Source organism: Plecotus auritus (assembly GCF_963455305.1).
Source record: "Plecotus auritus genome assembly, chromosome: X".
Taxonomy (NCBI): domain Eukaryota; kingdom Metazoa; phylum Chordata; class Mammalia; order Chiroptera; family Vespertilionidae; genus Plecotus; species Plecotus auritus.
The window spans coordinates 8,491,516-8,517,164 of record NC_137784.1 but is presented as its reverse complement, the minus strand read 5'-3'; the positions used below and the strand labels follow the sequence as shown (position 1 = coordinate 8,517,164).

The window sequence follows — 25,649 nt, the reverse complement described above, 5'->3', positions numbered from 1 at the left end:
GACAAGGAGGTGGGGAGCCTGTGGGAGAAGTACTAGATGATGACAAGAATTCCTTATGGCGTACATCTTCCTCTGTTAGTTGGGGTTCCTGAACTAGTTAGGGACGTTTTCTCCATTGAGGCTTTTCCTTGTGGTTGACAGAAACAGAAACTACCTGAAATAGACCCAAGTGTATATGCAAACTTAATAATGATAAAGAATATTACTATCAGTTAACTGGGACAACTGGTTAACCATTTATAAAAAGAAACCAGTTTAGCTCATGATCTCACACCTCATAGTAATATAGATATGGCATAGATCAAACAATAAACTGCTTAAAATGTTGAACTAGAAAAATGTAGGCAAATATTTAATTTCATCTTTGGATGGAGAAAGACTTTCTAAGTTTAAAAGCATTGGAAAGAAAAGATAGATCTGTCCTATATTAGAACTGCCATCAATGCGATTAAAGGCCAAAAACAAACTGGGAGATTTTTATAACAGATATTATTAAAAACTAATAACCTTACTTTATTTATAAAACACATCTCATATTAATTGGTAAGAGAAGCTCCCAACCCATTGACCCCACAGCCCCTAGATTCTCTACTCCCTCTCAGAGTCATACTTCACAGATGATTTGTCTGCACACATTATCTCCACTTCCCCAGTTCCCCAATACTCTCAACCTGATCTCCACCCTCATCAGCGCACTGAGTCACTACTGACTTCCATGTGGCCAAACCCAGAGGTCTTTTTTACCCCCGCTACAGTTAAATCTTCCTTTTCATGGGTTGAATGGTTCCTCCTCCTCACTTTGGCCTCTGAGATAATGCATTCCTGTGTCTCTGGATGCTCCTTACTCCTCAGTTTCTTTTCTCATGTAGGTACCTTTCCCTCTACCAGACCCCCTGAAATGCTCAAGTTCCCTGGATCTCAGTCCTGAGTCCACTTCTCTGTCATTGAATGTCATCTCCCTAGGTGACCTTATCCATCTCATGGATTTATAGCTGCATAGTATCCCATGTTGTAAATGTACCACAGCTTTGTTATCTGCTCATCTGCTGATGGGCACTTGGGCTGTTTCCAGATCTTAGCTATTGTAAAGTGTGCTGCTATGAACATAGGGGTGCATATATCCTTTCTGACTGGTGTTTCAGGTTTCTTAGGCTATATTCCTAGAAGTGGGATTATTGGGTCAAATGGCAGTGCCATTATTTTTTTGAGGAAACTCCATACTATTTTCCATAGTGGCTGCACCAGTCTGCATTCCCACCAGCAGTTTCATTCCATGGATTTATATGCCATTTATAGTCTTGTAACTCCCACATTTATATTCACAGCACAAGTCTAACCTCTGAGCTCTGTATACTCTCTCTCTGCTGACATCTCCATTTGCATGGCCCCCCGGCATGTCAAATTTTAAATAGCAAAAGTTGAAGTCTTGTTTTTCCCTACCCCCACCTGTCTTGACAACAAACAAATGAAAACTTGTTTTCCTTTTGGTGTTCTCCATTTTAATGAATGAATGGCACCATCACTTGCTGCTCAAATTTAAAACATGGTGGTCATCCTTAGTCCTTCTCCACCCTGACCCACATCCAGTCTATTAGTAAAACTCTATTTCCAAAATAGATGTTAAATTTATCTATCTCTCTCCCTGTCCAACCCTGGCCAGGCCCACTGCAACAGCCTCTTCAGGGGGCTCCTCTCCTATTCGTACTCCTTTCCAGTTCTCCACATGGTAGTAGCTCAGGACATCTCTTGAAGATAAATTTGGGTCAACATGTTGTCATTGAACTTTAAAGAAATCCTAAATTCCTTACTCTGACTTATACCTGAGGGAGTTTTTTCTAATTCTGTGAACTCATGCCATTCTCTCCAGCAACTTCTTTGTGTCTAGATATTGTTGTCCACTCAGTTCCTGATTCCTCCAAGCTCTTTATTGCCTCCTGGCCTTTGTACCTGCTGTGCTCCTTTCTCTGCCCAGAAACCTCTTACCCCCACCTCTTCTCATTTGAGGCTTTCTAGTCCCCATTTTATTTTCTCTCTCTGTACTCTATTTCTTTTACAGTCTGTATAATTTTATATTTATTTTGTTAATTGTCTACCTCACTAGAAAGTAAACGCCACGAAGTCTGACCAGATATTTTATTCACCAATATACATATTCAATGACTAGCACACTACAGGCTCTCTATCAGTATTTCTCAAATGAGGGAGCTAATGAATAGTTAATAAAAACGTAAATAGGTTAGTGAGAAGATAGTTTATAAAAAGGGAAACACAAGTAGCCTAATTAATATACATGAAGCACCTAGAATTGTACCTGTTAGGTACTAAGCCCTATATATATTTAGATATTGTTTTATAGTAATACTGTTTAATAGTATTTGGTAAATTAAAATTAGTATTGTCACCTAAACTGATAGTCAAATTAAAAGAGTAAGGAGATATCAACTTTTGCTTCTTAAATTAGGTAAGATTAAAAATATTAGATGGTCAACATTTTGATGAGATAGGTACTATTTACAGATAGTTACCAAGTGATTTGACAAAAAACAATTTGAATGAAAGCAAGTCAGTTAGTATAACAATTTACTAAAATGAATTTTTGTTCAAAAACAAATACTTGCTAGACAATGGTTGTTCAAGCATTGCTATTTGTACTATGGAGTTGGTGCCTTTAAACATTTTCAGGTTAAGCTTTTTCCTTATTTTTTTCTTTTTGCCTGTTTTTTTTTTTCAGATTCTCAGTTGTTTTTTTTTTCTTTACCTTTATTTTCAGCAATTAACCCTTTCGATGTTTGTGGCAAACATATATTGGAAAAAATCTAAGTGGGCAACAACAGGGGAATTGTTGGAATGAGTTAACTTGCTAGCAATAGGGAGTTATACGAAAGAAAATTTGTAGAGCACATACTAAGTTGAAAACTGCCTCGTGGTGAGCGAAATTAACAAGTCTAGAAAAACCAATGACTACTGGTAGATATGTTCAGCAAAACTGCTGTTTATGCACATGATCATGTTGACCAGTTTGCTTTTGGCCACATTGCATTTAGTCAGAAACCTACAGATATATCAAGCACCCTTAAAATGTCTACAGTTTTAGACCCAAAATTTCACTGTGAAGGAAAAAAAAAACCAGAAATGTGGTCAAAGATTTATCTGTAAAGATATTCATCAAAAGTTAGCAACCATGCAAAAGGAAAAAAAACTTACAATAACGTTCAACATTAAGGGCATGAGTCAACATGAGGGTGAGCAGCCAGGAATAGGTAGAAACATTATTTCTTTTTCTTATTGGATATTGAAGATTCACACTTGTTAGTATAGTTACTTAGAATAATTTGCTTAAGTAACATAGTATAGTAAGATTGAGAATTTAAGTGCATTTTCTGAAAAATCATCATATAATAAAGGGTCTTTGAAATTGTTCCCAGAAAGAAATGTAAAAGCATTTATTACGGCTCTGATATGTAACAAATTGCTGCCACTTGCTTTTAGGGAAGGAAGACCAGCATGGTGGCAAAATTAGCAGCATTCAGGGATAAATGGGTGGCAGTTAATTGTGAAAGTAGCTGTGGCAAGATGAAAGATATTTGCTTTGCCACTCTCACACATAGCAATCAACTGTAGCATGCTCTGGGAAGACGTTTGCAAGCCAGATTCCTTCCATGTGGAAGTGATTTAATCTCCTAATTAAGATCACATTTACAGATAAAAACAGGAAGGAAGCAAGCTTGACAGGGGTATCATACCAAAAGCCAGGTTAAGGGGGAAGCCTTTGAAGGATATAAGATGAAGGTAGTTGGGGTTCGGAAGGAAGTGGTTTTATAGACTGTTTGGTCTTGGTTGTTTTGTGGTCATTATTGGAGTGGTGTCTTTGGCTCATTAAAGGTTTAATTCTGACATATTTATAGAGAACGAGAGACAAGATTTGTATGGGTTTGGTAGTACTCCTGTTGTTGGTTAGCCAAAATTTACCCCTAACCGCTTATGAAGAGTTATTTACCTTCTAGAAACTTTGCCTACTTGATATTTGAACTTTAAGATTTTAATCCAATAGGCTTTTCACATACAGACTAACTCATTTAAAGATAAGTTTTCTAAATACTTTTAATAGAGAATTATGAAATGAGAAGAAAGACAAAAGAGGAATAGCTTTGGATTTTAGTACCTGTGCCAGCACTATTAATCAGGACCAACATAGAGAAAAGGAAGAGGGAAATTTCAGTGATGGAAAGGTTTTAGTTTTGTTCATGCTGAAACATCTGTAGAGGAATGTTTTACTTTAGGTTAGACTGGACCAATTTATTTTAATCCTATGGAAATAGATACATAGCTAAGTTTCTACCAAAAATGATTTATTTAATTAAATTCTCATTGTATTATGAAGGTTTATTGATAATTAATACTATACATAAAAATAAACAAAACAGAACACAGAAAAGAATGTGCCTATTGGTGATATTTATTTATTTTTGCAAATCAGCAATGTGTAATAGAAAAATTAAATCCAGGCTTGCTTAAACTGTATTTGAAGCTGATGTTATCATCCTTGAGTTAAACAAATATAATTTATATTTGCTATTTCAACAGAGTTACCATGGAAGATAAAAACTAAAAAAACAAACAAACCAAAATCTACCTGCTTTTCAAAAACTATGTGTGTTTGAGAATTTTATCACATTATTGATTAATTGAAATAGAATAATGTACTTTTAGGTTGGGGTAGTTGATTATTCAAGACGTGTGTCATATTGACATCTTCAATAATCTGATTTTTTAAAAAATATATTTCTTTATTGATTTCAGAGAGGAAGAGAGAGAAGGAGAGAGAGATAGAAACATCAATGATGAGAGAGAATCATTGATCGGCTGCCTCCTGCACGCCCCCCACTGGGGATCGAGCCCGCAACCCAGGCATGTGCCCTTGGCCGGAATCGAACCTGGGACTCTTCGGTCCGCAGGCTGACGCTCTATCCACTGAGTCAAGCCGGCTAGGGTTGATTTTCAATATAAAAAGGGTATTAGAATCAGAATTCTATTTAGGTTAATAAGGTGATGAAAAACACCTTCAAAATAACTTAAAAGTTTCCCTTTAGTCCTTTTCATGCTGAAAGACAATAGAGTATATTTGTGGCTTTGTAATGTTGTAATGTCTCTAATTGGTTTCTGTTTAAAATTTACGAATGAATAAAATTTATGAAAAAATAGTAACTTACCTCTCTAAGACTGCAAGTACATAGATACACGTGTATGTGCGCAAAACACACATACACGTGTATCTATGTAGTTGCAGTCTTAGAGAGGTAAGTTACTATTTTTTGGACAACACAAATGAGGTTGAGAAATTAGAGGCAGGAAGAAAAGTAAAAGCTAGCCCAGACAGCAAGATTGATGACTGAGCCCTAACCGGTTTGGCTCAGTGGATAGAGCGTCGGCCTGCGGACTGAAAGGTCCCGGGTTTGATTCTGGTCAAGGGCATGTACCTTGGTTGCAGGCACATCCCCAGTAGGAGGTGTGTAGGAGGCAGCTGATCGATGTTTCTCTCTCATCGATGTTTCTAACTCTCTGTCCCTCTCTCTTCCTCTCTGTAAAAAATCAGTAAAAAATATATTAAAAAAAAAGATTGATGACTGAGTTTGAGGGTAAGAATAGGCCTAGTTGCCCTCCTCACCCCAGCCACATCTCACTTTTCTATAGCTCTAGTCTGAGAAGTCAGAAGGGAATTTTAAAAATGAAAATGTGGAGGAAAACATTAATTTTCTGATTCAGAATTTTAGAATCAGAGAAAGACTTTAACAATCAGTGAGACTCAAGACGAGATTTTCAGATGAGTGAACTAAGCCCAAAAGAAGAAAAGTTTTTCGCTAGTCAGCAGGAAAAGCAATCCTAGCATCAAAGACTTGATTTCCAGGTCAAGATTATTTTTATGACTACATTCTGGGAGGATATTAGTAAAAATTAAAGAACCTCTGTGATTAATCTCTGTTGTAGGCAGGGATGCTGCATCTGCCACTGAGGCAGAGGTTAGGAAAGACATTTATATATGTGTTTTCTTAAGTTTTAAAAAAAATTGCCAAAACCGGTTTGGCTCAGTGGATAGAGCGTCAGCCTGTGGACTGAAAGGTCCCGGGTTTGATTCCGGTCAAGGGCATGTAACTTGGTTGCAGGCACATCCCCAGTAGGAGGTGTGCAAGAGGCAGCTGATCGATGTTTCTCTCTCATCGATGTTTCTGACTATCTATCCTTCTTCCTTCCTCTCTGTAAAAAATCAATAAAATATATTTTAAAAAAAATTATCTTTGTTTTTGAAAGTATTACAGATGTCACCTTTTTTTCCCATTGACACTCCTCTTCCCCTGTCCTGACCCCTCACCGGGCCTTCACCCCACTATTGTCTATGTCCATGGGTTATGCATATATGCATATAAGTTCTTTGGTTGATCTCTTCCCTCCCTCACCTTCCCTCTGAGAATCCTCAGTCTGTTGGATGCTTCCATGTCTTTGGATCTATTTTGTCAGCTTATTTTGTTCATTTGGTTCCACATATAAATAATATCATGTGATACTTGTCTTGGCTTATTTCACTTAGCATAATACTTTCTAAGTCCCTCCGTGCTGTCTCAAAGGGTAAGAGATCCTTCTTTTTTACAGTTTGCATAGTATTCCATCGTGTAAATGGACCACAGCCCTTTTATCCACTCATCTACTGATGGGCTGTTTCCAGATCTTAGCTATTGTAAATTGAGCTGCTATGAACATAGGGGTGCATATATTCTTTCCGATTGATGTTTCTGGCTTCTTAGGATATATTCCCAGAAGTGGGAGTCACTGGGTCCAATGGCAGTTCTATTTTTAATTTTTTGAGGAAACTGCACTCTGTTTTCCATAGTGGCTGTGCCAAGCTGCATTCCCACCAGCAATGTACGAGGGTTCCTTCTTCTCCACATCCTCGCCAGCACTTGATTGTTGATTTACTGATGGTAGCCATTCTGGCAGGTGTGAGGTGGTATATCACTGTTGTTTTAATTTGCATCCCTCAGATGATTAGTGACATTGAGCAATTTTTATATGTGTCTTGGACATTTGTATGTCCTCTTTGGAGAAGTGTCTATTCAGGTACTCTGCCTATTTTTGATTAGATTGTTTGTCTTCCTTTTGTTGAGTTGTATGAGTACTTTATATATTTTGGAAATTACTCCTTATCAGCTATATTGTTAGCAAATATGTTCTCCCATGCAGTGGGCTTTCTTGTTGTTTTGTTGATGGTTTCTTTTGCTGTGCAGAAGCTTTTTATTTTGATGTAGTCCCATTTGTTTATTTTTTCCTTTGTTTCTCCTTTGGGCAACTAGGCGTTGTATCAGTGAAAATTTTGCTATGTGAGATGACCTTTAAACCAAACAGGGGTTCTTTTTCTGGAAGAGGACAAAATATTGCTCATATAGAGGAGTCATCTGATATTATGTGACATTTACCCTTGATCTTCTTAGAGGTAATTTGAGAAGGCTTCATTAGACAAAACCAGATTCTTTCCATATGGTGCCTTGCACACCTAATGATTCTAGAGAATCAGCTCCTACATCTTGCTGGTGCTGCCCTTGTGTTATATATGTTTCAAGCTCCTCAGATTGATTGTGAATCTTTGGCCTCAGGTTGCACTTGATGTCACAGGTCTTTCTGGTTTCATTTATGTATGCACAAGGGAATTTGCTTTCCTGTCTTTGAAGCTGTATTGATGCATCTTGACCTTCTAAGCCATATAAAACCACCTACCAGACCATTTAAAGCCCAGAGCTTCAGTACATTAAACATTCATAGGAAAGGGAATAATTTTCTGATAGCATTATTTATAACTCTCTATTATACAATTTAATATACAAATGTACACTTTAATCATACCAAATCACCCTTCCTGAAAAAGGCATTTTGCTACATGCATATATGCATATAAGTTCTTTGTAGGTAAAAACATTGATGAATATCCTATGTATACTGTACATAAATTTATTATTATACATGAGATTTTCCATTAGGAAATGTCATTCAATAAATATTTATCGAACACCTACTATGTAACAGGCACAGTGGGTTGGCCTTGGATAAACATAATGTCCATGTTTTTGTGGAATTTACATAATTATTCTCTGCAAAGTGATGCCTTTATGAAGGAGAAAATAATTCCGAGCCCAATAATTTTGGACTATTTACACATTAATGTTTTTAATAACTGTAATCTTTTATTAAAATACTAGAGGCCTGGTGCACAGATTCATGCACTGGTGGGGTTCTCAGCCTGGCCTGCGGGGATCTGGCTGAAACCAGTTCTCCAACATCTCCTGGGGATCTGGCTGAAACCGGCTCTCCGACATCCCCTGAGGGGTCCCAGATTGCAAGAGGGTGCAGGCCAGGCCAAGGGACCCCACCGGTGCACAATCTGGGCTGAGGAGGGACTGCAAAAGGACTCCAGGGTGTGTCTAGCTCATCTAGCCCAGTCCTGATGGGGAGCATTCGGGGCCTATTGGGGCGGGCCAGCCAGAGAGGGACCGCAGGAGGGCTCCAGGGTGTGTCCAGCCTGTCTCGCCCAGTCCTGATTGGCTGGACCCCAGTAGCAAGCTAACCTAGTGGTCTGAGCATCTGCTCCCTGGTGGTCAGTGCACGTCATAGCAACTAGTGGAACGGTCGGACACAGCATTATTAGGCTTTTATTATATAGAATAATGTATAGACCTAGAGATATAGAAGCATGAATAGACTCTTGAACCTCAGAGGGAAGGCAGGGGAGGGTGGGTGGGAAGAGATCAACCAATGAACTTGTATGCATATATGCAAAACCTGTGTACACAGACATTAGGGTGGTGAGGGCCTGGGAGGGATGGGAGTGGGCTGAAAGAGGTTAATGGGGGGAAAATAGGAACCTATGTAATACTTTCAACAATAAAGATTATATATATATATATATATATATATATATATATATATATATATACTGAGTAGCCAGATTATTATGATCTCTGAACGCATAATAATATGGCCACTCAGTGTATATCCTATATAATAAAAGGCTAATATGCAAATTGTCCCCTCGACCAGGAGTTCAACCAGCAGGCAGACCGGCCAACTGCCCATGTCCCCTCCCCCTGGCCAGGCTGGCCGGACCCCACCCATGCACGAATTCATGCACCAGTCCTCTAATACACACACACACACACACACACACACACACACACACACACACTGAATGGCCAGATTATTATGCATTCAGAGATCATAATAATCTGGCCACTCAGGGTATAACATATATACAAACAAGTATACAAATCAAGTGTACAGCTCAGAGCATTTTCATCAAGTGAACACAGTCATGAAATCAGAAACCAGGTCAAGAAACAGAACATAATTATTGAGTAAATTAAGCAAGACCAAAAATTACATGTATATGATTCCATTTATATAAAATTCAATAAAGTGCAGGCAATGGTTGCTGGGGGATAAGGAGCATGAGATGGAGGGATTACAAAGAGGCATGAGAAAACTTCTGAGAGTGATGGGATATGCTTACTATCTTAATTGATGTTTTCAGAGGTTTATATATATAAAAATGTATCAAATACTGTGAAATAGCCCATTTATTGTCTATCAATCATATTTTTCAAAAGTTGGACTTTTTTAATTTGCAAATTAATTTTGGGGGTAATGACTCAGAAGGGACATGAGGAAGCCTTCTGGTGTGATAGTTTTCTTTGGCTTGATATAGGTATATAGGCAAAAAACAAAACGTAGCAAAGAAAAATCTGTATACTATATTTCAGGTTTGTGCATTTCACTGTATTTAAGTTGCAACTTCATAAAAATAAATTTTACAAAAAAAGTAAAAAATAAAAGAAACAGAACATTATCAGGCCCCAGAAACCCCCTTTTAAACTGATCCAGTTACCAAACTTCCCAAGGTAACCACTTTTCTGACTTTTAGCAACATAGACTAGTTTTGCTTTTTTAAAACCCTCACCTGAGGATAATTTACTGATTTTTTTTAAGGGAGGGAGGTAGAGAGTGGGAGAGAGAGAGAGAGAGAGAGAGAGAGAGAGAGAGAGAGAGAGAGAGACACGTCGATCAGCTGCATCCCATAAGCACCCTGATGGGATCAAACCCACAACCTAGGTGTGCGCCCTAACTGAAATCGAACCCACAACCTTTTGGTGCATGGGACGACACTCCAACCAACTGAGCCTCACTGGTCAGGACTAGTTTTCTTTGTTTTGAACTTTACGGAAATGGAATAATATGGTATATTATCTTTTGTGTTTGCCTTCATGTGCTTAGCATTATGCTTGTGAGATTTATCTGACTTGTTATTTGTGGTTGGGTTCATTCATCCTCCTTGCTCTGTAGTATTCCATTGTATAAGTATATTACAATTCATTATTTATTTTATCATTAAAGACATTTGGACTATTTCCAGTTGTTGTCTGTTACTGAAAATGTCACTATCAAGATTTGTGTACATGTCTTTAGGTGACCATTTCTGTTGGGGATACACTTTTGAGTTGGAACGCTGGGTCACAGCTTATGCACATATTCACCTGTATTACATACTGCCAGCTAGATCAATGAACTAATGACCTAATGAACTCTAAAGTTTTCTAAAGTTTTATACCAAGTTACAGTCCCTCCAGTAGTGTATGAAAGTTCATTACTCTATATCCTTACCAAATATGGCATTATGTGCTTTTTCATTTTTTGTTTGTATTTTAAGTTTAAAAAAACTAGCACTTGGGCTTTATGATAAACAATGAGGCATCATCAGGTTTATAGCAACAGTGATCATCCTTGGCTTTCGATCTATGCCAGTGACTCAGAATGGTATCATATTGCATTACAAACTCTATTTAACTGTTGCCAGACTCAAAGCCACTGTGTACAATGGAAAATCCTGTAAAAGTTTGCGTTTCTTACATTTGAAGTCATGGCTTTTCCAAGCCAGCAATAGTAGACCACCATTTTTTTTTTAAGAGGTCCAAGTTAGAACAAATAAAAAATGCTTACGGGTCCCTTTTTTATTTCAAAATACACATAGCTTTATTGGGACCTAGGGAAGAAATATACAGTTGGATGAGAGATATTAAGTGGAAATTTGGAGCAACTGCTGGCCAGTGAATGATTAACATCTGACCATATTTGAGAAATGGCTGTTGGGAGATAGCTGCCATCCTGAAATAGCTTGTCACCCATATTGTAAAGCCAGGAAGGCTAACTTTTAGACCAAGACCCTTAAGAGGGAGCTGTAATGGCAAACCATCCAGCCCCTACCCCCTACCCTGCTTTTACTGCACCTTCCAAAGGAGGAATTGTACGTAATGGATTCAGGCCCCAGGCCCTCTAGAAGGGCCCAGTGGAAGTAAAGAAGAACCCTATTCTTGGAAAGATGCTGATGGTTTCCCCTTTCTTTTCAGTCCAAGATTTACACTCGCACACCAACCTTATATTTGGATTTCAAATTGGACCAAGGAGCAAAGCATTCCCAGCCTGTTCCTAAAGGTATGATGGGTTCTGGGGTTTAGTGATCATTACAGGAAAAAAAAGGAGGGAGGGTACTTTCTCTGGAATGTTCTTGATTCTGAACCTCAGCACAAAGGTCTATGAATTTAGTTTATGTTAAATTGTGTGTAAACTAGCCAATATTGATGGGTCCTTTCAAGTTATGAAAATCATAGAATGTTAGGGCAGGACCCTCTGGGCCACTTCCCTCATTTTACAGGTATGAACACCAAGACCTAACAATTAGCCAGGTATCAAGGCCACATAAAGGCTTTCTGGACAAGGCAGTGTTTTCACGGATATCTCCTGACTTCCTGGCTACTATTGACTTTCAGTGTTCCTGGAGGCAAATTCTGACCTTCTTACTTATGAGCAAGCACATCGCTAATTGAGATACACATATCTTTGATTGTGGTACACACAACTTCGATTGAGATATACACATTTCTTTTTTAAAAAATATATTTTTATTGATTTCAGAGAGGAAGGGAAAGAGAGAGAGAGATAGAAACATCAATGATGAGAGAGAATCATTGATTGACTGCCTCCTGCACGCCCCCCACTGGGGATCAAGCCTACAACCCGGGCATGTGCCCTTGATCGGAATCGAACCCGGGACCCTTCAGATCCCAGGCCGACACTCTATCCACTGAGTCAAACTGGCTAGGGCAATATTCACATTTCTTGATAAAAGTATTGCTATGGAATACTTACCTTTAGGCTGACATTTAAATACAAAGAATAATTAGAAAACTCCCAGGAATTTAAGGCCAATTTTATTGAAAATAAAAATAAAAATAGAACCAGAGGCCTGGAAACATGGAACAGACTACCGGATCTCAGAGGGAAGAGGGAAGGAGGAGGGGGTGGGTGGGAAGAGATTAACCAAAGAATTTATAGGCATATATGCAGTGCCCTTGAACACAGACAATAGGGTATTGAAAGCCTGAGGTGGGGAGGGAAATGGGTGGAAAGGGCAAGGGGGAAAAAGGGAGGACATCTATAATACTTTCAACAATAAAGATTAAAAAAAGAACACTTTAAAGAAATGGTTACACCTGAGGTCATTAGTCATCAACCTCAGACCCATTATTTTCTTTTTTTTTTCTTCATTCTGCTTATTTTTAAGTACAACCCCCCCCCACAAATTGTCATTCACTTAAACATATGCCTACCCTTATACATAATTTTTATGACAATAAGTGTGGTAGATACTTTAACTTTTTTCTTTTTTTGAGTTTGTGTCCCCGTCCCCACATTCCCTTTTCCTCCCTTATCGGCCCATAGTGGTACCTTCTCTATATATACCACATCTAGGGAAATCACAGATGTATCTACACTTACTTTTGTACACTGACATATATATGCATGTAAATATACACATTTTGGGTTATTTTGTCATTGTTTTACTAAAACACATATATGTATAAGGAGTAGTTGTAAAATTCAATGAACTAGTGAACTCTAAGACTGAGAGGCAGAAGGAAAATGAGCTGGATTAAGCCAAGGAATGTAGGCCAAGTAAAGCTCTCACTAGGGACCTTTGCAAGAATTGGGAACCTCCATGGAAATGAGAGCAAATGCCACAGAAAATGATTTACATATTTAAAAGCAAAGTTTTACATTTTTTATGTTTGACTAAGGGAGTTCTGACTTAAATGTGTTACTGATTAAACTGTCCTACAGGGCCAGAGGTAAAATGTGACCTCCATCCCAGCTCATTTTCTTTCTTATTGCCTGAGGAAAGGGAAGAGTTTCCCAGCTGCAAAGAGCCAGTAGCTTGGAGAGGACATTTGTAGAAGACAGGAAATTGTAGGGCCAGTGACCTCTGACAGCACAATAAAAATGTGGGGATCGTATCATTCCTAGTGCAGGACATAAAAGTGGGAGGAGAGGTGGGGGAAGAAAGTGAAGAAGGATTTGAAAAATCTCACAAGATAACTCTTTGCTGATGCAAGGCAGAGAAGGAATTCTAATAAAATGTGGTGGTTCTTGAACAATTTGGCTCCTGCTTTGCTGTATCTTTAAGAAACAATGCTTGATGAAATTAATCTAAGTTTAACAGAAGCAAGAGCAGATGGACCACATTTTAAAAAGAAGGGGGGGAAAAAAGGAAATCACCCTTGTTCCTATACCATTCCTTCTAACCCCGTGTCTTCCAACTAGTGACATGAATTATGTTATTACTAATGAAGTTGGATTCTATATCCTAATAGAAGACTTTTTCACAGGGCAAAAATAGGTGAATGTACTTGATAGATTGAGTTGGCCATTCCTTTCCAGGGGTCCTCAAACTTTTTAAACAGGGGGCCAGTTCACTGTCCCTCAGACCATTGGAGGGCCGGACTATAGTTTTAAAAAAAAAACTATGAACAAATTCCTATGCGCACTGCAGGCCCGGGACGAGTCGGCTGCTAAGCAGGACAGGCAGTGGCACCCGGCGGGCCGGATAAATGTCCTCGGCGGGCCGCATGTGGCCCGCGGGCCGTAGTTTGAGGACACCTGCGTAAGCAAATGTTTGGTCCTTTTGGATCATGTAAGAAAATAAACAGGGAAAGAAAACAGACCCAGGCAATTATGTGTAGATTAGTTTTCTGCTTGGAGGGTGAGTAGGAATGAAGCAAAGGGGGTAGAGGAGACATGATATTAGAACAATCAAAATAATCCCCAATAAAAACCCAGTTGAGCAGGTGAAAACTTTGAGGTTCTGTCAAATTCAGAAACCATTACTTTTTAACACCTTATATAAATTATGATGTGTCCTTACAATGGAATGCTTTGCAGTCCTTCCCAAGGATGAGTTATTTATCTAAATTTTTACATGGAAAGGCATCCAAACAGATCATTGAGTTAATTCTCGTTTTTAAGCAAACACTATATAGTGCATAAAAGATAAAAGAAACAAAGTACAAATACAGAATTACTAACAATATTCATGTCTGGGTAAGTATGAAGATTGCAGAAAGATTTCTTTTGTTTAGATAACATCACATACTTTCACGGTATTAAAATACAGGCATGGGCAAAAGAGGGTTTACAGTTGTTCATACAGAAGAATACATACAGATTATTACAATAGCTTTATTAACTCAAAAGAATTTCACTCAGAATTATAAACCTACTTTTGTCCACACCTGTATTTTCAAGTTATGTGTATTACTTTTTATAATGGAAAAATCAATAAAGATATTTATACTTTAAAAAATTTAAACAATTTTCAATGGTGAAAATTTTAAAAAGCAGCTAAGGGAAGGAATGGGTTTTGTCGCAGAGTTTTAGTATAAATCAGGCTAAATAGGGCTAGGGAAGCTTAGCATCAGTACAAAGCAGAGAGAGAAGGCCTCTGGTAGAGCCAACCCATCCAGATAAGACACATGGAATTGGGGCTGTAAATTGTTAGCATGCACTTTCACATTTACCATGAACCTCCCTCCCTGAAATTATATGACTTGAAAATTTGGCTGTGCCTTATTCATTTTCCTATCTCTACCCACAGTGAGTGGTAAATGTTCACTAAATGATGGTAGACTGAACTGAGAAGACTGAGAGAGTGGGTCAATAAGGGAGAAAAAGTGTGAGTGAGCTATGAGCAAATAGTGTTACTTCCAGAGGCCTTAAAACTTATTCTAGTAAAATCTCAGGGAGGAAAAACTGTCCTCTACTAGAGGACTCAGTTAGAGCCCTGCTCTTCCACCTTGAACACTGACCTGCATTTACTTCCTAGGTTCTTCCCTTCCCTTCCCTTCCCTTCCCTTCCCTTCCCTTCCCTTCCCTTCCCTTCCCTTCCCTTCCCTTCCCTTCCCTTCCCTTCCCTTCCCAAGTACAACCCCCCCCCACAAATTGTCCCCGTCGGCCCATAGTGGTACCTTCTCTATATATACCACACTGACATATATATTCATTCCCTTCCCTTCCCTTCCCTTCCCTTCCCTTCCCTTTTTTATTATTGTCAGTATTACAGATATGTCTCCCATTTTGTCTCTTTTTGACCCCCTCCCGGATCTTTTCCTTTTCCACTGAAGGCATGGAGTGATATCCTAATTCCCTTTTGAGCTTGCCATTTATAGATTCATGTCTCTCAGTAGCACCACAACATCTCTTCTGGACCATGAGTACAATACATAAATGTCCATGAAAATCCAGTACTGGTACTCAAAGATCCAAAGGCAGGTGGTTCATGGTTCTGAGCTCTTGGTTCCATGGGTCACAGTAGGAATATGGTGAGTGCTGTGTACCCTCTTCACAGAAAAGTTTCCACACTAGAAAAATTCTGGGGACAGTTCCAGGGAGTGCACAGGCTGTCCAAAACCCATTTGTGGCCCCATGGATTATGCATCCATGGATTTCATACTTTATTTTAGGATAGATAAGAAGAAATTAATTCAATGAAAACTAACGTGCAACTAAGTAAAGGAAAGCATATTTCTAGCATTTTGTTCCTGGAGAGAAAGAAGCACAATGAACTATAGATAAGCCAGACTGGTGTGTTGCAGCTATTAGCATGATGTTAGAACTGGAAGGGACAGTTTGTTAATACAGCAGTTGGTATATAGATATATATAGATGTATAGCCAAGCAAATTGTACACTGTCTATTTGGGTGGCTCTACAACATTTGGGGCCAAATCATTTAGGTTTAGGAGTGTGTGTGTGTGTCCATGTGTAAGTGTGTGTGTGTTTTAAACAGTTCACAGAACTTAAATTTTTAAATATATATCTAAAAGGAAATAAAGGATTTCATCTCCAAATTTATTTTTTATATCTGTTATATAAATTTATATATTTGTATTTCATATAGACATATATTGTTAAATATTGTTATATCTTTGTTCCTTTTGGTATTCTAGACACTAACCTTTTAATTTTGCTGGTCCTTTTTCAGGGTGGACAAGCTTCATTTATACCATTTCTGGAAATGCGTATATTGGTAAGTGATGTGTATGCTGCTTTGGGTTCCATTGCAATATAATTAAATTACTGAAGGGGAGGAAAGGTAGGAAAGGTAAGATGAACCTTTTTATGTAATTGAATACTGCACTTCCTTCCGTCCAGCATCAGCTCTCTTTACATCCTAGTATATCCCGGTACACCCAGGATGGGTCACCACTCAGCTTCCAGCATGTTCAGAGCGGGAGGAGAAGACAAACACCAGTCATGACATCAGCCATTTTACTGTGGCCTGTGTGCAGATATAAGATCCAGGCACGATTATGTGGCTTGACACTTTGCTAAGATCTTGACAACCTCCATACTGATAAAGGGATAGAGTTCTAGCAGGCTTCAAGGGGAGCAGGAATCTATTTCCCATGAGGTGGAAGATGCTTTTCTCTTATCCTAAGGGTTGTATATACTAGTATGTCACTTGTTGAGTCTAGTCTAGAAGGGACGTTCAAGACTCAAACAACTCTCATTTTATCGATGAAGAAAGTAAAGTCTAAAGCAAGTTATTTAACTTGCCAGGGTTAGATCCAGGACCAGAACCAAGAGTTCCTCAAACTCACTTCCTACACTCCACCCCATATTCTTTGTACAATGACAATGCAGTGACCATACCATCTAGCTTGTCATCCTACCTCCTCAGGGCCCGCTGACCAATTTCCTACTGCCAGTAATGTCTATGTCTCTTGGCTTGAGGCTTTCTATGAAACCTGGGAAGGCTATTCTAACCCCAGCCAGTGCTGGAGAATTAACATTCCTGGAAGCTACCTCACTAGTCAGGTCGGATGACTCTGAGCCTGTGAGTGAGGCCTTTTCCTAAAGTTTCCTATGGGATTATGTTCAAGCAGCCCACTGTGGGTGTGTGTTTGATAACACACCCTTCATTGTCTGCCTTCCCTTTCCTAACTTTCTTAGAGTGGTGTTTCCTAGGACTGCCTCCCAAATAAACTCCTTGTACTCAAATATGCATAAAAGGCTTTGCTTCTGGGAAAACATAAAGTAAAAGAACCAGCCTTCCCTCTCCCCTTTCCTACCCCATATGGACAGTGATAGGTGGTGTGGATGGGGGATGGGACATAGCACCTGACTGCTCCAAAGGCCAAGAATCCCATTTCTGAGACCCTCTTGAAGTTGGGTACTTTCCACCCCACTTTGGTAGGCTAGCCTCCTCAACATTGAACTTCCTGGGGCCCTAACATAGCCACCTCCTTGGGCAATATACACTATTAATCCCAGACAGATGGCTTACTGATAACATCTGCTCAGGACTTGAAGGCCACACCCAGAGCCATTTAAACCATTCTTTATCTTCTCCAAAAGTGGTGTTCAACTGCCTGAAATCATTTTTTTTTGAAAAATCATAGTAACACAAACCCATGTATTTTGATTTTATGCAGCAGAAAGGGGCTTAGTCCCTCTTTCACTGAATAGCATTTGAATTATGGGTCAGAAGCAAAATTATTTTATTTTAGCATTTGAGAAAATGTGAAAAAATTATGGTAGTATCATAGGACCATGTGCACACAAACCCTTTTTTGGAGGTAGAATCCCAGACTTATGATTTCAGGAGAAACAAAATAATCTTGCACAAATGGAAAGTGATCAAGAAAGCATATGAGAGGGGGAAAAAATGGCAGTGGAATAGACAGACATGTCCTGAGCCTTGTCCCAGAGCAGATAGAAAGAACAGCTGAGGGTCGCACAGGGAGTGAGTTGAGGGACAGCTGTACTCCAGGAGAAGGTGGGGGACTGCTGGACGGGGCTCCCCTGACCGGGCAGCCCCCACTGTTTCTGGGTTCCCACCCGGAGCCACCAGCTCGGACGTGGAGACCACGCCATCTTGAAGGGGAAAGTGGATGTTATCGAAAGCCTGAAAATCTACAACTGTGGCACCCAGCAAACAGCTGCGAACCCCAGAGCACTGGTCCCCAATTAGTGCAAACATGCGGATTCAGAGGAGCTCTATACTCCACCATGGAAAGGTCAGATTTCGCCTGGGATAAGGTGAGGTCTCTGGTCCCAGCAGGACAGAGAAATGCGCGCACTGCAGGAGCTGGAGGACAGGGGGAAGTCTACGCCTAGAAAAATCCGTGGCTGTTGGGGCTGGCGTGATCTGTGAATGTGGAAGGGGGTCCTCAGAGCTGATAACAGAGGGGATCTCTAAAAAGCAACCCATTTTGATCTGACGCAGAAGGACAGCCTAAAAATTTTGAAAGTGTGCCGGCTGCTTGGACACAAGGGGGAAAAGGGGATTGAGCAGGCTTACGTGCAGACCCAGAGTTCGCACACTCGCGCTTTCTCCTCTTTGAATCCTTGCTTCTGATTACTGAGCCCAATACATAGGATCACCCAGTTGGGGACACCCTAGGAGACTGCAGGGGAAAGTTGTTTTTCTGGAACCTGGGGATCAGAGCGGGGAGTGACCATCAGAGAACCAGCTCTGGGGCAGCCCACTCCCACAAACCGGTATTGAGTGCCACAGGGAAAGCAGGATCTAAGCATTGGCTAGAGAGGACCTATAGACCCGGAGGTCAATCCAGAAACACTGCCACCCAGGGGCTGAATCACAAATTGACTCTTGTGTAATCACAAATTAAGGAATACAAGAAAGTAAGACACACCACCTACTTAAAAATCAGGACTGGCTTACAATACTGAGGAGCAGCAGAATGCAGGGAACTGCAATACTGTCCTGACTGGGAAACAGGCGTGCTAAACAGAACATTAGAGGAAGTGAATGAGCTTCACTACTACACATTTTATTTTTATTTTTTAAAATTTTTTATTTATTTTATTTTTTTCATCTTTTACTTAAGAAACTAATTTTTTTTCTTTTTTCCTCACTTGATTTTACCTTTTTAATTATTACATTTCTATTTTCAATCAGGATTATTACTACTATTATTTTACTTTTTTTTTTAAAGTGTCATTTTATTTTCTCTTTATTTGACTTTGAGATTAGGGTCCTACATTCTATTTTCATCTTTCCTTTAGCATCATTATGCTCTATCTCAACTCTAACTTTATGCCATCACTCTCTTCCTAACTTTTCCCCCTTTGTTGTCCTGTTTATCTTACCCTTCTCCTGCTTTAGATTCTCCCTATTCTTTCTTTTTACCCCCTGTTAAAATTTCACCCTACTTATATATCTAATTTCCAATCCCCTGCTCTGAGTTCATACACACCTCTCTCTTCTCTGTCTTCACTATCCAAAAAATTGTTTTTTTTTCTCTGTCCTTTTGTTGTTGTTTGCTTGAATGTTGATTACATCGATTTTTTATGCTTATTTATGAGATTTTTTTGCTTATTCTATTTTGTTTTGTTTTTTTTTTGTTTGCTTTGTTTTTGTTTGTTTTTTGCATCTGTTTTCCCTCGCCTCACTTGATATTAGTTGTTGTTTGTAGTTTGTATTCATCTTCAGGTACTTGTTGCTGGCATTTGCTGGGATTAGTGGCTGTTCTATTGGAGTTTTTTCCCCATATATATAGTTTGTTCCCTTTTTCTTTCTTATTCTCTTTCTTTTTTCTCTTACCTTTTTTTCCTTTTCCCAATTTCATTTTGGCACTCCTTTCTTTTTTCTCTCTCTCTTTTTCTTTCTCTCCTATCCCCTAATTTGCCTTTCTCTGGTGGTCACCTTTATTTGGGGTTATTAATATTGTGAATACATTTCTATTCAGTGCCTTGTGTGTTGTACCTGGTTGTGTATTTTTTTGTGCCTTTAAATCAACGCAGGAGAGAGAGGACTACATAACCAGACACCTGGAGAAGAGAGACCACGTGGAGACAAAGAAACAACCCACATATGAAAGAAAAGCAGGCATCACCAGAAAAGGAAGTAAATGAAATGGAGGCAAGCAACCTGTCAGAGAAAGAATTCAGATAAATGGTTATAAGGTGGCTGAAAAGAATGGAAGACAAATTCAACAATATGAGTAAGAACCAAGAGGAAATGAAGAAGAAATTAGAAATGACATCGCTGTTGTAAAGAACTCAATAAAAAGCATCAAAGGTAGACTAGAAGAAGCAGAGGACTGCATCAGATCATACACCATGACCAAGTAGGATTTATCCCAGGAATGCAAGGATGGTACAATATCCGAAAATCAATAAACGTGATACATCACATAAACAAATTGAGAGATAAAAATCACATAGTCATATCAATTGATACAGAAAAAGCATTTGACAAAATCCAACACCCTTTCTTGATAAAAACTCTCAACAAGGTGGGAATAGAAGGATCATACCTCAACATAATAAAAGCTATCTATGATAAACCCACAGCTAACATCATACTCAATGGGCAAAAACTAAAACCATTTCCCCTAAGAACAGGAACAAGACAGGGATGCCCACTCTCACCACTCCTGTTCGACATAGTACTGGAAGTATTAGCCATTGCAATTAGACAAGAAGAAGAAATAAAAGGCATCCAAATTGGAAAAGAAGAAGTAAAACTGTCCTTATTTGCAGATGACATGATACTGTACATAGAAAACCCTAAAGACTCTATCAAAAAAAAATATTAGACTTAATTTATGAATTCGGCAATGTAGCGGATACAAAAGTAATGCCAAGAAATCTATGGCATTTCTATACACCAACAGTAAACTTACAGAAAGAGAGACTAAGAAAACAATCCCATTTACCATCACACCAAAATAATTAAGATACCTAGGAATAAACTTAACTAAGGAGGTAAAAGACCTATATGCGGAAAACTACAGGACACTGAAAAAAGAGATAGAGGAAGACATAAACAGATGGAAGAACATACCATGTTCATGGATTGGGAGAATCAACATCATTAAAATGTCCATACTACCCAAAGCAATCTATAGATTCAAGGCACTCCCCATTAAAATACCAACGGCATATTTCCCAGACCTAGAAAAAACTCTCCAAAAATTCATCTGGAATAAAAAAGGACCCTGAATAACCACAGCAATCCTGAGAAAGAAGAACAAAGTAGGTGGGATCTCAATACCAGATTTCAAGCTGTATGACAAAGCCACTGTCCTCAAAACTTCCTGGTACTGGCACAAGAACAGATATATAGATCAATGGAATAGAATAGAGAACCCAGAAATCAACCCAAATCACTATGCTCAATTAATATTTGACAAAGGAGGCATGAACATACAATGGAGTCATGACAGTCTCTTCAATAAATGGTGTTGGGAAAATTGGACAGATACATGCAAAAAAATTAAACTAGACCACCAACTTACACCATACACAAAAATAAACTCAAAATCGATCAAGTACTTAAATATATGACGAGAAACCATAAAAATACTAGAGGAATCCACAGCCAGAAAAATATCTGACATATGCCAAAGCAATTTCTTCACTGATACTGCTCCTAGGGTAATGGAAACTAAAGAGAAAATAAACAAATGGGACTACATCAAAATAAAAAGCTTTTTGCACAGCAAAGGAGACCATCAATAAAACAACAAGAAACCCCACTGTATGGGAGAACATATTTGCAAATGGTATCACTGATAAAGGTTTAATTTCCAACATCTACAGGCAGCTTATACAACTTAATAAAAGGAAGATAAATGATCCAATAAAAAAATGGGCAACGGACCTAAATAGAATCTTTTCGAAAGAAGAAGGAGGGCCAAGAGACACATGAAAACATGCTCAAAGTCACTAAGTATCCGAGAGATGCAAATCAAAACGACAATGCGATACCATCTCACACCTGTCAGAATGGCTATCATCAACAAATCAACAAACGACAAGTGTTGGCGAGGATGCGGAGAAAAAGGAACCCTCGTGCACTGCTGGTGGGAATGCAGACTGGTGCAGCCACTGTGGAGAACAGTATGGAGTTTCCTCAAAAAACTGAAAATGGAACTCCCATTTGACCCAGTAATCCCACTCCTGGGAATATATCCTAAGAAACTAGAAACACCAATCAGAAAGGATATATGCACCCCTATGTTCATAGCAGCACAATTTACCATAGCTAAGATTTGGAAACAGCCTAGGTGCCCATCAGCAGATGACTGGATCAGAAAACTATGGTACATCTACACAATGGAATACTATGCTGCCATAAAAAAGAAGGAATTACTACCATTTGTAGGCACCTGGATGGAATTAGAGAACATTATGCTAAGTGAAATAAGCCAGTCAATGAAAGAGAAATACCACATGATCTCACTCATTTGGGGATAATGAAAAACATTATAAACTGATGAACAAAAAGATAGATACAGAGGCAGTAAAGTATCAAACAGACTGTCAAATTACAGCAGTAAGGTTAGGGAGAGGTGGGGGAAATAAGAGATCAACTGAAGGACTTATATGCATGTATATAAGAGTAACCAACGGATGCAAAACATTGGGGGGTGAGGCATGTATGGGAGTGGGGTGGGGGGGGCAATGGTAAGATATGTACACATATAATACCTTAATAAAAAAAAAAGCCATAAAAAAAATGGGCAACTGATCTAAATAGACACTTTCCTAAAGAAGACAGAAGGAAGGCAAAGAGACATATGAAAACCTGCTCAAAGTCACTAATCATCAGAGAGATGCAAATCAAAACAACAATGCGGTACCATCTCACACCTGTCAGAATGGCTATCATCAGCAAATCAACAAAGGACAAGTGTTGGCAAGGATGCGGAGAAAAAGGAACCCTCGTGCACTGCTCGTGGGAATGCAGACTGGTGCAGCCACTGTGGAGAACAGTATGGAGTTTCCTCAAAAAACTAAAAATGGAACTCCCATTTGACCCAGTGATCCCACTTCTAGAAATATATCCCAAGAAATTAGAAACACGAATCAGAAAGGACATATGCACCCCTATGTTCATAGCAGCACAATTCACCATAGCTAAGATTTGGAAACAGCCTAAGTGCCCATCAGCAGATGAGTGGATTAGAAAACTGTGGTACATCTACACAGTGGAATACTATGCTGCGGTAAAAAAGAAGGAGTTCCTACCATTTGCAACAACATGGATGGAGATGGAGAGCATTATGCTAAGTGAAATAAGCCAGTCAGAGAAAGATAAATATCACATGATCTCACTCATTTGTGGAATATAATGAACAACATAAACTGATGAACAAAAATAGATCCAGAGACAGAGAAACATCAATCAGAATGTCAAACCTCAGGGAAGGTAGCGGAGGGTGGGAGTAAGGGGGAGAGATCAACCAAAGGACTTATATGCATGCATGTAAGCCTAATCAATGGACACAGACAACAGGGGGCATGAATGGGAGTTGGGGGGTAATGGGGGAATAAGGACACATATGTAATACCTTAATCAATAAAGAAATTTAAAAAAAGCATATAATTCCTAAGGTGGTATGGATACCAGAAATGTGTGTGCAGAATGAGTAAAAGCAGGGGCAGCAAACTTTTGGTAAAGGGTTAGATAGGAAATGTTTTCTTCATTGTGGGCCATCCAGTTTCAGATGCAATGACACATTCCTGTCTTTTTTCTTTTAATTTAAATTCTTTACTTTTTAAAGTACTACATGAGTCTCTTTCCCCGCCCCCTCACCTATTGACCTCTCTCCCCGGCTGCTCCCACCCCCCAGGACATGCCTTCACCTCCCTAGTGTCTGTGTCTATTGGTTATGCTCATAGCATGCATACATGTCTTTGGTTGATCTCTTACCCCCTCGCCCCCCACCTTCCCTCATAGGTTGGACAGTCTGTTCAGTGCTTCTGTGACTCTGGATCTGTTTTTGTTCATCAGTTTATGTTGTTCATTATATTCCACATATGAGTGAGATCATATGATATTTTTCTTTCTCTGACTGGCTTATTTCGCTTAGCATAATGCTCTCCAGTTCCATCCATGCTGCTGCAAATGGTAAAAGTTCCTTCTTTTTTAGTGCAGCGTAGTATTCCATTGTGTAGATGTATCACATAGTTTTCTAATCCACTCATCGGCTGATGGGCATTTAGGCTGTTTCCAAATCTTAGCTATTGTAAATTGTGCTGCTATGAACATAGGGGTGCATATATCCTTTCTGATTGATGTTTCTGATTTCTTGGGATATATTCCTAGAAGTGGGATCACTGGGTCAAATGGGAGTTCCATTTTTAACTTTTTGAGGAAACTCCATACTGTTTTCCACAGTGGCTGCACCAGTCTGCATTCTCCCCAGAACTTGTCGTTTGTTGATTTGTTGATAATAGGCATTCTGACAGGTATGAGATAGTACCTCATTGTTGTTTGATTTGCATTTCTTGGATTATCAGTGATTTTGAGCATTTTTTTCATATGTGTCTTGGCTTTCTGTATGTCTTCTTTTGAAAAGTGTCTGTTTTGGTCCTTTGCCCATTTTTGGATTGGATTATCTTCCTTTTGTTAAGTTGTATGAGTACCCTATAAATTTTGGAGATTAAACCCTTATCAAGATAACATTGGCAAATATGTTCTCCCATGCAGTAAGCTTTCTTGTTTTACTTTGCAGAAGCTTTTTATTTTGATGTAGTCCCATTTGTTCATTTTATCCTTAGTTTCCATTGCCCTAGGAGCTGTATCGGTAAAGATATTGCTACAACATATGTCTGATATTTTGCTGCCTATGGAGTCTTCTAAGATTTTTATGGTTTCCCAGCTTACATTTAAGTCCTTTAGCCATTTTGAGTTTATTTTTGTGTATGGTGTAAGTTGGTGGTCTAGTTTCATTTTTTTGCATGTATCTGTCCAATTTTCCCAACACCATTTATTGAAGAGACTGTCTTGAATCCATTGTATGCTCTTGCCTCCTTTGTCAAATATTAATTGAGCATAATGGCTTGGGTCGACTTCTGGGTTCTCTGTTCTATTCCATTGGTTTATATGTCCTTGTGCAAATACCAGGCAGTTTTGAGAACAGTGGCTTTGTAATATAGCTTAATATCTGGTATTGTGATTCCTCCAACTTTGTTCTTATTTTTCAAGGTTGCTGTGGCTATTCGGGGTCTTTTTTTATTCCACATGAATTTTTGGAGAGTTTGTTGTAGGTCTGTGAAATATGCCATTGGTATTTTAATGGGGATTGCACTGAATCTATAGATTGCTTTAGGTAGTATGGACATTTTAATGATGTTGATTCTACCAGTCCATGAACACTGTATATTCTTCCATTTGTTTATGTCTCCCTCTAGCTCTTTTTTCAGCATCCTGTCATTTTCTGAGTACAGGTCCTTTACCTCCTT

The 25,649-nt window shown here is 39.0% G+C and overlaps 1 protein-coding gene across 1 annotated transcript in view; it reads left to right on the top strand.

Annotated features, from left to right (window-relative positions):
- The window catches only part of PIR (pirin), a 92,648-nt gene that overhangs the window by 45,457 nt on the left and 21,542 nt on the right, over positions 1-25,649 (top strand). Inside the window, exons 6-7 of the mRNA XM_080653490.1 lie at positions 11,442-11,526; positions 16,408-16,452. Coding sequence (XP_080509616.1) covers positions 11,442-11,526; positions 16,408-16,452 — 130 coding nt within the window. The remainder of the gene's footprint in view (positions 1-11,441; positions 11,527-16,407; positions 16,453-25,649) is intronic.